Genomic DNA, 13,855 nt, shown 5'->3' with positions numbered 1-13,855 from the left:
ATCTATCAGACACTGATGGCAAAGCGCTGTGTATTACAGCTTTTTTTCAACCAAAAATGCTTTGCGCTGGTTAGGGGGTACTCGGCTGAAAAATAATATTTCACAGGGGGTACATCACTGAAAAAAGGTTCAGAACCACTGAGCTAGAAGGATCATAAGGGATCATGTGATCTTTGTGGTCAGTGTTTACTCACGGAGGCAGGTAGGTTTGGGGGTCCAGAGGCCATTAGGCTGGCAGAATCTGGTCGGGTTTCCCAGCAGCATGAAGCCCGGGCGACAGGTGTACCTCACCACAGAGCCCACCCACCAGTCGTTACCAGAAACCACTCCATTATAGTCCACATCTGGCCTCCCACAGTTCACTGCCATACATGCAAAGGAAATGCATTGCCAAAGCATGCCACGAAGCTTCATAACCGGTTGATCAGACAAAGCGACTTCTATCTAATGTCAGACATTGTTGTGGAGGTCTTACCTTTGCACAGGGACTTCTGGCCGAGCCAGCAGCAGCTCGAGTCCCCACAGCGATCTCTCCTCAGCTCCTTGTGTCGCGCCTTACAGCCGCCGAAACAGAGGGGCGCTGACCCGGACCAGTATATGTCTTCTATAAAATCTGGTTGGAGAATCCATTCTGTCTCACCTGCAGTCAAACGTGTTTATTAGCGTGTGCATACATCACAACTAGACAAATCACAAACATGCATATGATGTATTCAATATTTGTATGTGCAAACCTCAATTTGGAAATATTTCTAGGCTTCATGGCCAAGATTAAGAAACATGTTATTGTTGTTATGGTGGAGCACATGAGCCTGCAAAAACATGATTGAAACATAACATCATACTGCCATTACAGGAGGTCTTACCACTACCTTCCACCTCACCAATCCATCCAGGAAACTGAAAATTGGCTATTTGGAAGGACCCAAACAGCAGCAACAGTAGTGGATTTGACCTCATGGCGTCCATCTTCAGATGCAATCAGTTTCTGTGAAAAAAACTGCAGATGGACCCGAGTCTAAGTTATATTACTATCCAGCAACCTTCTATACATCATCATCATTCTTGCAAAGTCAACAGACATGAAGCCATTAGAAGCTGTCCATGTAGAGCCGAGTTCACCGACTGCAGAGAGAAGAAGCCAAGGGCAGTAAGTAACACTTCAACTAAGCTCTGTGCGTCGCCTAATCTTCTACACACTGCTAATGCCACTACGTACTCTATGTCATGCTGCGACAAAGACACAAGTCATGACTGAGGTCACCTGATCACCCAAGCTTTTCTGATGAGATCACATTATCAGGTTGTTTATAGAAAACAGTCATTTTGACGTTTGAATATCAAATCACTGATATTGTAAGTACTTATACCTTTGAGTAGTAGAATAAAAACATAAACAGTATGTGCCCATTTTCAGGCTTAATATTTGATTTTATCAAAAGGATTAAAGTAGAAGTGAAAGTAGAAGTGTACCTTAAAGTTGTTTGCGTAAATAATACTAGAGTGACAACATTTCAGTCACCTTATAGCCGTTGTCTACATTTCAGATCAATAAAATGACCGGTCTAGCAGAGCCCGATATAATCATAAAATGTAGCTGCAGTAGAGTAGTTAGATTCAGCAGGGGGCGCCAGAGTGAAGCACAGATAGTAATACTATCAATGCAGCTACTGTAAATGTACAAATTATGCATTTTCCTCTCTTATTGACTTGTTAAAAATGACTAAATACAATGGTGTGTGCCACAAAAGACACATTTTCTTTCTATGAAAAACAAAAATAATTTCAAATGTGTTTTCTGCAAACATTTTGTGTCAGCTTTATTGAAGTTGTAGACGAAGCATAACAAAATACACACTGAGCTAATGAGGTATGCCCTCTTCGCTGGATTCCCTGCATTTCTGAATATCTGGGACAGCATTCCCATCTAAAAGAGAATGGCAACCCACTAGGCAGTACACCATTAGTATCTAACTGTTTACATGTGTTACAGCATAAGATATAATGAATAACTTGAAAATCATAATAAATACTGGAAATCAGCACCGGCTCAACATCATTAAACACATAACAACAGGTTTACCTAACATAGGCTTATAGTGAAAATGGGTCATCATGGAGTATGCATCAGGACCCATTTAAGGCTCATGATGTGCCAGGATCTAGGAAACTGCACATCTGATAACAGAATGCCAGTCATGTATAGGACGTATATGCAGGACTGTAGCAATCAATCCACCTGCATTCCATGCTGAAGAGCAGTTTCTGAGTCCTCCCCTGTTTGTGACAAAACTCCAGTGAGAACGTACAACATGCCCTCTTCCTGACCGCCCTCCTCAACACTGGCGTTGGGCTCCTCAGTCCTCTGCTCCTCCAGCAGCACCCCTCTTAGTTCTACCTGCAACTCTGAGGAGGCTGCCCCCGAGCATTCCTCCTCAGCATGGCCATTGTCATCATCCTCGTCCTCCTGCTCCGTTTGACTGCTTTGCCTTTCCCTCATCAGCTGCTCCGTCAGTTCCACACTCTCATAGCGAATCAGTTGCAGCCGCAAGAAGCCGTCCTCGTGCTCCTTGTACCTGACATAGCGATGAGGAGGCCATCAGTGATGCAACAGCCCACACAGCTCAAATTCAGCATTACCGGGTTGATTTATTTTTGTCAATGCAAGACTTACCTGAACCTGGGGTGTCCAGCGGGCCATTTGAATTGGTGCTTTTTGTGCAGGTGGACAGTTAGGTTGTTGCCCCGGGTGAAGCACTGATCGCAAACATGGCATTTGTAGCGAGCTACAAAATTACCCTGATTCAGAAAGATAACATTGGAGAACTATAAATGACATTTAAACTCCCCATCCGAGGGTAAATTAAATATAACTTAATAATTTCACCTGATGTTCTCTTTTGTGGTGAATGTTCATGGTGCTGAGGGTACGAGAGGTGAAGCCACAGCCGAGAACATCACAGTGAAAGGCCGGCTCGCTGCTGTGGGTATCCAGGTGTTTGCGCAAGTCTGTCAGATTCTTACAGCTGCAAATACAAAATAAAGTGTAGGAGTATGAAGAAAACAACAATGAAAGGGTGTGTTTAACAGCTCAATCTTGTTTTGCACTGCTGCAACCTCCAAGGATAGAGACCTGTATTCGCAGTATTCACAGCTGTACGGCTTCTCGTTACTGTGGCGGAACTTAATATGGTTGCGAAGTGAAGAGGGGGATGGACAGGTCATGTCACACAGCGGGCATTTGTAGTGGCTCACTGTACCAACGAGAAAAAGACAAACCAGGGATGAGATTGTGTCAGCTAATAATACTGCAGAGCTGTTTGATGCCAACAGGAATCCCTCACTCACATGGGCACCAACGTGCATCACATGGTCAAAAATAGAGATTATAAAGGCCTATTTGTAGCTATGCGTGTGTGAGGCTAGGAAATCACGATGAAATAATGTATTTTTAAATTTGACGCTTGCGATAACAAAACAACTGTCTATCAGAGATTTCTTAGCAATGCGAGTTGCTTATAGAACGCAGGGGTCCAGAGAGTTGAGGCTGTACTAATGTTTACCTGCACAGAAACTAAATTGCCAATGTTTGTGTGGGGAATGGGCAAAGATCAATCTATTGCAATGACAGTGAAAAGAAAGAACATACAGTGATTATACCTCTCTATCAGTTCTCCTGTTTCACTTAGCACAGGCATAAACTGAAACCTCGGCTGGGCCCAACAGAAGACCTGTGTTTGACCCGCTTCTATGAGTAGGATGTCTACGCATCCTGGGTTAGCAGCAAAATGACTTTTCTATTTAATCAGAATAACAAATGGTTTATTGCCAAGTACATTTGCCCATATACAGAATTTAGTTTGGTGATTGTCGGTGACAATAAGTATAGTATAAAATATAATTTAAGAATAGCACAATTTACAATAAAACATAATAGAAAAACTAAAAAATTAAGATGATGTTTAAACAAGTCTGTTATTAAAGTGCCAAGTATATATTTAAGTAAAGAGTTGAGCAGAGAAGTGTACATGTATGTAATTTTTCAGGGGATGTAAGAGTCCAAGTCAGTGAGGGTCCTGGGCTTTGTTGATGAGAAGAAAAGAAACAAAAAGAAAAACAAAAAACAAACAAAACCCTGTGTGCTGATATGACGACTGATGGCTGACACAACTATAAACTGACAAATACATGGATACAATGAAATGCTCCTTCACCAGTGTCTACCTGGCCGGTATAAGTACATGTACAAATGTAAGGAATGGTGTGGAAAATGGTTGTAAGAGAAACAACTGTGTGTGATGTTAAGTTATTTGGCTTAAACATGCAAAAAGAGCAGTGTGTTGTTGTTTTTAGTCCTCCCCAGCACATGTGAATAACAACTGTTGACACTGACGGAGGGACTGACCGTGGGTTCTCATGTGGTCTCTCAGTAGTCTCTCTGTTGCAAAACGTTTGGAGCAGTGGGAACACTGGAACCTCTGACCTACAACACACACACGCACACGCACACGCACACACGCACGCACACACGCACGCACACATAGCAAGAATTCTTAGATGGTAAAATTGTAACCTGTTGCGAACCTTGTCCTTAAGTTTCCGGTCATAGTTCTGACATGAACGTTACCTTCCATGGCGCTCTGCCGTATGATGTGGTCAAAGAACTTGGTGTTGTTTGCGTACATGCCCCCACAGCCTGGACATGCCACCACCTTCTCTTGGGTGTGGCTACGTAGGTGCTCCCGAAGTTTAGGACGTCCTTTAGCGGTGGCTTCACAATCTGCAGAGTGATGCGTGTAATATTCAGAGACATTGTCATTTCTGATCTATAATCTTGACATAAATCATGTTAAATTACGTACCTTTCCATCCACAGCGTATTGTGAATTCATAGTCTCCCGCTGGCACGTCAACGCACAGGCTATGCATCTCCACATGGCGATAGAAATACTCTGGGTTTTCATACGGTGGTTGCTTTAACAAATGTGCACGGAAAAAAGAAACACATATCCCGAAATATTTAGAGTCCGAGAACAAAATGTTTAAACTCTACTTCACACACTTGAAAGGCAGAAATCCTCCCAAATGATCTCACATTGTCACTGCTTAGCTTCTGACGTAATTTGCACAAAATGTATTTGTTATATCAAGTTAATATATCAAGGCAAGTAATGCTGCCATTTGTTGTGTGTGAAACGTGTCACAGATGTAGATGTTTTGCTTTCCATACATTGTGGACTTGCATTAGCTGAACCATACAGATTACTGTACCTTGTGTATTAAACTGAAGCCTGCACTTGAGCAGGTGGTTAAACACTCTTCAGGTATAAGTCAATAAATTCGTAAGCTTTACAGCACTGGCCTTTGTTAAGCTTACCTCACAGTCCTCCCAAAGGCAGATGAAATTGTCTGGGATATCAGGGATGAGGTTGCAGTTCTGGTAGCAGATGGAGCAGGTACCAATTCCTGGCTGGGCGTTAAGCACCTGCTGACCCAACTGCTTCAGCTTATTATGGTAACAGTGGAAGAACAGATGTCTGCGCAACTCCTCAGGACCCTCCACAGAGCAGAAACCACAGTCTCTCCAAAGACAGTTTCTCTCCCCTTGGCACAAAAAACAAAGAGTTTGCATTAGTAGGCACCAACATCTCTTGCTTATCATCTCTCATTTAATAAACTATAGCACAATAGCAATAACTATTCGGCACACACTCCTCACCTTCCGCTTCTTCTACGACCTCCTCCTCCATGTTTAGAGCTTTGAAGTGAGCCTCCGCATGGTCGCAGAAGTGATCCATCCGACTGAACGACTCCTGGCACGAACTCCATTCGCAAACCAAGTTCAGGGTTTTCTTATGGATCCGTTTGTTCGGAGGCATTTCTTTGAATCGTAAACGGCCTAAATGTCGTGCGTTTCACCCCAAGACTGACGCTATACACAAGTTTCAGGCTCGACCATAACCCAGTGCTAGCTAACACTGCTGGTTGGGAACTGTCACCACTGACCAGAGACTGTTTCTGAAGCAGGGACCAGTTATCTAGTTACAGCTTCAGAAACATCCTCCTGGAGCACTCTAACGAACGGAAAAGCAAATAGCGCGTTACATTCTTACTTGAATAGGAGCTTCAACATAACAATATGCTGTTCAAAAGCACGGACATGATGTAAACATGGGTTGTTTTGGCCAACCACAAGAAACGCGGGCTGTGTGCTGTGCAGATGTCTCCCCAGAAACAAAGTGTACTTCGTTAGGTCCGGGTGGAACACGTTCCGCTTTACCCAGACGCTGTTGCCTACTTGTGCCAAAGTACTTCCACTTCCACTCTATGCTACTTTATACTTCTATTCTGCTCGTTTACAGAGGCAAATATAGCATATTTGACACCGCTACATTTATTTGGCAGTTATATTTACAATTAAGATGTTTTATATACAACACAAACAGTGTATGCAGTGTTATGGGTTAAAACACTTAACACTATAACAAGTAATAGAGCTGCTTGATGATTCTTTTGAGGTACTGACTGACTAGCATCTATCTTGTTATTAACACAAAGCATAACATAAACAACCATTGTTAATAGCAATCATTTTTAAATAATTGTGAACAAGATGTTGACTATTAATCTTTGGCATTTCTGCAGTGTAATTTCTTATGTGTTAGGCCGATATACACACTGATAACAATACATCTGTGACAACCCTAAAATCAGCTTTTCACGTTGATACTTGAAACATTTATCTGAATGCAGGACTTTTACTTGTAGTTAAGCATGTATACATTTTCATCTTGCTCCTTCTCTTAAGAAACTGAATACTTTTTAAATCAGCAATAATAATGTTGGCAAAATCTTATATTTTCATTTTCTCACCTTTAATTTCTCAGGGTTCCATCTCAACAGTAAACCGTTTCTCACTTGTCGTTACATTCCTGAACAAAATACTCCAGTGCCAGTTTACTTCACATTGATGTCTGTTGAACCCTCAAGGGTGAAAATGCATATCAGTCATAAAAATACAGCTATAATACCAAGAAAGGTATAAACATGTTCTCATCCGGACACCCTTCACCTTCCATAGCCCTAAGTAACTTTGTCATCAACTCTGTCTCCACCTAATTCTTGGTCTTTAGACTGATTATAGCCTCATCACAGCTTTTCTTCACAATGACCATTGTGTGTGCGTTTGCTCAGAGGTAACAAAACAATAATAATTATATATTAACTTAATAATGAATATTACTCATGTTGCATGGACTGATAGTTATGGTAAATTAAGTGTGAGTGGGCACATTTTCCCTCAGTCATGTTTGCTTGAACAGCAGATTCATGTAATGGACCGCAGTGTGAACATTTTATATTTTCTGAGAGCACTTCTACATCCATTAAGCTGTTATCAAATCGAATCAATTTAATGGCATCAACCATTGATGTTGGCTGACCTGCAAAACGAAAGTCATCCCCACTTACTGTACTTTCCTTTTAAAAAAAAAAAAAAAAAAAAAAAACAGTACAAAAATATACTTTTCGTTCAGACACATGCGATCTTTAAGACCTGGTTACTTTTTCCTGTTTGCAATTACTGATTTTCAGGAGAAAAACACACTGCACTGCTGTTTATGTCAGACCCCTAGCAGTTTATGTTCGAACACTGTGTGCGAGAATGTTGGACTAAGTAAAATATAGCTTTGAACCTTGCACTGGATTTATACTGCAAGTAGAGTCTGACACAGAAAAGTAACAGTGAGGTAATGGAGTCTATCAAAAGGCAGATGGACCACGAGCCTGTATAAGAGTTCCATAAAACAACATAATATCTTCTCAGTCAATGCTCTCTCTCCTCTGTCCGAAAGTGCCGTCTAGACGTCGTAGAAGAGACGCACCAGATGATAACGGATCCCAAAAGCCAGTACACTGCCGATCACCTGGGAGAGACACAGAAATGAGCATCCAGTGAAACATTCACATACTTCCCAATGGCCAACACTATTCCAGAGTATTTGTTCTACCTGTATGATGAGCATGATGACTGTGAGGTTTCTCTCATGGGTGGGGCCGAGTATTTTCAGGACCAAATTTATTAAGGTCATGTTGTTGCACTCAATAAAATCATCATCTCCCTCCTGGCCTCTTCGTACCTCCAGCAGCTTTAATAACTCGGCCACCTGTTGAGGATCATTGAGACATTATTGTTATAACCCAATAAGCACAGCAGTCCACCTGCCACTCTACAAGACCTCTGAATCACTGCCTCCATCTTCAATTGTTTCAGCAGTTCATAAAGTAAGGTAATGAAGTCAAACAAAATGGCAGTTCTGTGTGATTCTCTGACTAATGATATTCAAGTTTAATCAGGTCAGACTCTGGTCTGTGATACTAACTGGTCTGCTAGTGTTATTGTTTAAGGTCTTCACTGTTTAGGGCCCGCTGCTCCCCACTAGCTTTCATTCACTAAGGGTACATGCTACGCCTCCTGTGGGCACTTCTAGTGTGTACTGGACTGTGGGTATGATGTGCAAGCTCTGTGCATAAAGTGCATGAGCACCCCAAATAATGCCAATGCATTCTGATGCTGCACAATGGCAAATAAATCAGAAACAAATAGCCTATTATATTAAATGATTAGATTAATTTTGCCAGACGTTTGCTTGTTTCAGTAAATTAGAGAGTACTACTTTGAGCTTCGCGATTGTGAGTATTATTTGCTTTTCTGTTTTATATCGTTTTTAATTCAAAATATTTTTTTTTTTTTACTGTTTACTGTTAGTTGGACAAAACAAGCAATTTGAGCACAATAACTTGGGCTCTGGGAAAATGTAATTGTTCTATAATTAGAGAATAAACAAGTGCAAGAACTTTACCTTTAGAATGAGGTTTCCTAATTTCGAGAGGTTCTTTCTTTTGAATTTTGAGTAGCTCATCCCCAGCTTGCCTGTGTCTGGATTCAGCCTTTCATTGGGAGAAAGTCAAGAACATGAATGGACGACATTGAGAGTGTATAAATCAGCATAAATGATGAATGAAAAGATGTAAAAAAATAAATAATGTAAAGGTTGTATACCTGGGGAGCCGGTGTCTGGGACAGGGGATGACGTGGAAAAGTTGAGGCAAGGAGTAGACGAAGTTAACCACTTGAGGAATGAAGAAAAGCAGCATTGTTTTGCTGAAGTGCCCCAGAATGCCGACGACAGCGAAGGTCATACCAGCAAAGTAGCAGAAAGTATCTCCCACAAACACAGATGAAGGGTACCTGTGACAAAATAGGTTGCAAGTATGTATATGTATATGTATATATATATATATATATATATATATATATATATATATATATATATATATATATATATATATATATGTATATATATATATCTCATAAATGCCTCTGCATTTTCAAACATTTTCAATAAAACGGCCTCAGGTAATAGATTTAACTTACCAGTTGTGGTAAAAAAGTGCTAATGTGGTGAAGAAGAATGGTATCATGAAGTAGAGTGAGAACGTATGGTCATCACGGTAATCTCCTGATAAAGATGAAACATTGTTCAGCCTTTTTGCACGTCATGAAACAGGAAAATTGTACACCGTGAAATATCCACATTTATAAATCATGCAGCATCACATTCCGTCTGAAAAGGGTGATACATTCCACCAGTGTGATACGATAATTCCACACTTATATCCAAACTATCTTCACTTGTTTCAGGAATTTTCAAGTACAATCAAGTTCTCCATATCCAATACACTCATGACTTGCAAAGTCAAGGGTGTGATCTGTAATGCTGGTGATGAGAGAGGAAACAGCCACACACCACTGAGCTCCAGCAGGTTGAAGACGATGATGGAGCCGGAAATAAACAGGGCTTGACCTGACTCGATGCCATTGATGCCTGCTAGGATATTGATGGCATTTGTGCAGAAAACGGCAAGCATTCCCATGTAAACGTAGTAGAGGATACCTGCAGAAGATCATCAATGATATAATTCACAGAGTGACCGCAGCAGTTTTATTTCCAACATCAACAGAAACAAAACACACAGTATCGAGAAAACAAACATCATTTGTTTCCCACAAAACGTTATTTATGTCCATCAGAATAATGGGCAAACAATCTAACAGGTAAAGACAACCCAGACAATGCAGCAGACACCAGCACAACTCACCCAAATCCAAATTCAGCCCAAGCAGGGCTCTGAAGGGCTTGGGCACCACGATGACCGTGTTGCCGAAGTTGGTAAAATACACCATGAGCAGCGGCAGGGAAGCCATGGTGGGAAGCAGGAGCTTGTGTCTCCACCGCAGGTTCAGCACGTCATCAGCGAAGCCCAGGAAGATCATGCAACAGATGGCCAGAAGTGCACCAATCAGCTGTACAAACTGAAGCCCCCGCAAAAAGAAGACACCAACACAAAGAACATAGAACAGAGTTGAGTTTCAGATTTGATAGAAACAAACCGGTTTACTATGCATCTATTGACCCACCTCATCGTGTGGGAAGCCTGTGCACTTATCTCCTACAAAGCAGCTAAGGAAAGGCACCGGGATGAAGCAGAAGAGGATGATGAGGAAGACTGTCCCACTGATGACTCCTTGGGACTCTGGGCTGCGAAAATGATTGACCAGGAAGAGAAACAAAGCGAGAATGAGAGCAGGGAATGAGCACATTGGACTGCCAAACAAGACACATTTGACCTAAAATATGACTACGGCTAACACATCACATGGTAGATAATAAAGTTACTCACACTTCCTTTTTAGATGTTTTGTTTAGGTCCATTCCGTACAATCTGGCTGAGATAAAATGGTCTTTGAAAGCAGGAATGAGTTTTAATGTGGCCATACAGCCGAGTACCGACAAGAAAAGGTTGATCACCAACGGTAGGACGGGTACAGGTGACATGTTTTCAGGCATTTCGGTGGGTCTGTTTCTGAGAGATCAAATCAAGTTTCTAGCTAATCTGACGTTGCCCCTTCAGGCGATCGATGAACGAGCTTCGGCTGTCTTCACTAAGGTAACAACACGTCATATCGGAATTCTAAAACGTACTACATCTCCGTGCTTCCGGTGTCAAAAAGAAATATGTCCACGATTTGCAATGGTAATCCATTACCATCTTGCATTAAGTGTTATTGCTGCTAATATCTGCTCTGCCTGCTTGTCTGAACTCCACGTCTGTGTAACCATATCCCTTGTGACACAGGGAGGTAGAACTTCCGGCGAATCTCTTCAAAATAAAACATAATTTAAAACGTCAGAGTTGTTCCATTAAATTCCATTTTTTTATAAATACATAGACTTTGTTTACTGCTTTATTAACAACATACCATTGTATTTGAGCTGTTTTTAGGACGCAATACGTTATTTTTCACTTGACATACATGTAAACAAATCTTTAGTTTTATCAGCTTCCGGTCACTGCCGTATTGACACGGAAGTGACATCTTCTGCCGTCGGTGGTCGGTGGTTTGTGGTCTGTACAGACCAATACAGATTACTAGGCTCGTTCGAGATGAGCCAGTTCTGCGCAGAGTCGATCGGCGGCGATCGGCGCGCAATGCATGCCGGTTAGATTTGTGTCCGACTTGCTCCCGACTTGCTCTGACGTCATGCACACGTGGTCAACGATACTCTCACGAGACTAAGCCGACCGTCGATTTCAGAGGCAGGCGCTGCAGTGGCTCTCCCCCGACTGCTTGGCCCAGTGCATGATGGGAAACGCCTGGCTGTCGCCACATCAGAGAGCTGATTGGCTCTTAGATCTGACAGCAAACACCACGTGTTGTAGAAAATTCGTATTTTATGTGTAGTTGGAATACTTAACAATGGATTCTTGACTATTAGTCTCATGTTTGATCTAAAAACACATCTTGTGTGGTTGATAATACAAAATTGTATTTATACAACACACATCAAAACTACGAGTAATGTATTTCACAGGCAGACATCAAAAGATCAAAGGATGCAGCTATACACACATTTTTACATAAATATATATTTATAAACACATATAATAAATCCAAACGTGATCTGTAAACTACAAGTAAACAAAAGTTCGGAACTAACAGGAAGTACTTTTTTCTGTGACTTCCTGCGTATACACAGCTGACAGCTGACAACTGTCCGACTTGATTGCAGTTTTTTGTCTAATAGGCTCGTTCGTTAGAGCTGCGCCTCGCCTGGAATCCAGGCGAGCCGCAGCAGGAGGCGTTGACAAAAAACTGCAATCAAGTCGGACAGTTGTCAGCTGCCTTCAAAGTATACACAGGAAGTCACGGAAAAAAATACTTCCTGTTAGTTCCGAACTTTTGTTTACTTGTAGTTTACAGATCGCGTTTGGATTTATTATATGTGTTTATAAATATATATATATATATATATATATATATATATATATATATATATATATATATATGTAGAAATGACTGTGTAGCTGCATTCTTTGGTATTTTTATGTCTGCCTGTGAAATACATTACTACTGGTTTAGATATGTGTTATGAAAATACGATTTTGTATTATCAACCACACAAGATGTGTTTTTAGATTAAACATGAGACGAATAGTCAATAATCAAGGGTTAAGTATTACAACTACACATAAAATAAGGATTTTCTACAACAAGTGGTGTTTGCTGTCAGATCTAAGAGCCAATCAGCTCTCTGATGTGGCAAGAGCCAGGCGTTTCCCATCATGCACTGGGCCAAGCAGTCGTTTGAGAGCAACTGCGGGCGACTGACTCTGAAATCGACAGCCGGCTTGGTCTCGTGAGAGTATCGTTGACCACGTGTGCATGACGTCAGAGCAAGTCGGGACCAAGTCGGACACAAATCTAACCGGCATGCATTGCGCGCCGATCGCCGCCGATCGATTCTGCGCAGAACTGGCTCATCTCGAACGAGCCTACTTTTTTGGGGGTCCGAAATAGTCTAACCACCTGGCCCCAGTTTTATTTTGTAAAAACATATTTTGGATTATTGACCACGTGATTATTTGATTGTGATGATACATTGTGTGATAATACAGAAGCCAGTTGATATTGTATATTGTAGGTAACCAATACTTGTGGGATGGGTGGAAAAAAGAGAAACATTTGAAAATTAAGTTGAACGTTTTCTGCTTTTATTCTGAAGGCTCTGCCTTTCACATCCTTTTTGCCTTTGCGATCCTCTCCTGCAGCGCCACCTGTGGGCCACTGCTGCTCTTTGTCATATCATCATTGAAGAGAGGTGACAGAGGCAGGAGAGTACAACCGGCGGAGAATTGAAACCCACTGATATCTGTAATGCACCAATAGAGATCAGAGGGCTTCATTTTGAATCGATGCATGACAGCAGAGAGGTACCAGTTCGCTTATGACTCGGAGATGGGACAAACCCATTTGGATGCATATCGCCTTGAAGCCAGCCTCATGTTACCAATGCATTGCGTTCGATTCCCTGCAGCCTGCAGCTCGGACTGTTTGAGTTAAACGGTAGGTTGTTGAGGAGCCACGGTTTGTTATCCGAGTTTTGTCCGCTAACGAGCGCTGCATCGTCCTCTTTGATAATGCACGATTTATTCTCTGATATCTAAGATACGCAACGTAACGTTTTAGTACACGGGTTTCTGCTTCATATACACACACGTGATCTTTTTTTTTTTACGTGATCTAAAAACAAGCAAATTCAAAATAAAGCGGTCATAGCCACAATGTCGGTGCAGCCTCTTATTTTGGTTTATTATAACGTTACCCTTTGAATCAAGATGCCTGACTATCTTTTGCTGCCACTCGCAGGCTACAGGGAGCTGATCTGCTCTGACTGACAGTACTGATATTTCCATCTGGAACTGGTAATATGAGAGGCTCCAGGAGGCGGTG

The 13,855-nt window shown here is 41.6% G+C and overlaps 2 protein-coding genes across 2 annotated transcripts; both read right to left on the bottom strand.

Moving 5' to 3' along the window:
• Positions 1 to 1,861: 1,861 nt before the first annotated feature.
• On the bottom strand, positions 1,862 to 5,879 carry hinfp (histone H4 transcription factor; the record flags this gene model as incomplete). The annotated part of the gene is made up of 9 exons (XM_079237095.1): positions 1,862 to 2,576; positions 2,675 to 2,799; positions 2,888 to 3,026; positions 3,134 to 3,254; positions 4,406 to 4,483; positions 4,628 to 4,780; positions 4,863 to 4,974; positions 5,378 to 5,604; positions 5,720 to 5,879. 9 exons carry the CDS (start codon positions 5,877 to 5,879, stop codon positions 2,231 to 2,233), a joined length of 1,461 nt encoding a protein of 486 aa, XP_079093221.1. The 3' UTR covers positions 1,862 to 2,230.
• Positions 5,880 to 6,894: 1,015 nt separating this feature from the next.
• dpagt1 (dolichyl-phosphate (UDP-N-acetylglucosamine) N-acetylglucosaminephosphotransferase 1 (GlcNAc-1-P transferase)) lies at positions 6,895 to 10,974 on the bottom strand. Its single transcript, XM_079238083.1, has 9 exons — positions 10,744 to 10,974; positions 10,481 to 10,601; positions 10,162 to 10,375; positions 9,810 to 9,956; positions 9,437 to 9,521; positions 9,062 to 9,250; positions 8,862 to 8,949; positions 8,010 to 8,165; positions 6,895 to 7,925 (listed from the first exon to the last, which is right to left on the bottom strand). The coding sequence occupies exons 1-9, from the start codon at positions 10,908 to 10,910 to the stop codon at positions 7,860 to 7,862; spliced, it is 1,233 nt and encodes a 410-aa protein (XP_079094209.1). The 5' UTR covers positions 10,911 to 10,974; the 3' UTR covers positions 6,895 to 7,859.
• Between the last annotated feature and the right edge of the window lie 2,881 nt (positions 10,975 to 13,855).

The sequence above is a fragment of the Taurulus bubalis genome, assembly GCF_910589615.1.
Source record: "Taurulus bubalis genome assembly, chromosome: 2".
NCBI lineage: Eukaryota > Metazoa > Chordata > Actinopteri > Perciformes > Cottidae > Taurulus > Taurulus bubalis.
The sequence above is the reverse complement of the archived record's forward strand: the minus strand, read 5'-3'. Positions and strand labels throughout refer to the sequence as shown.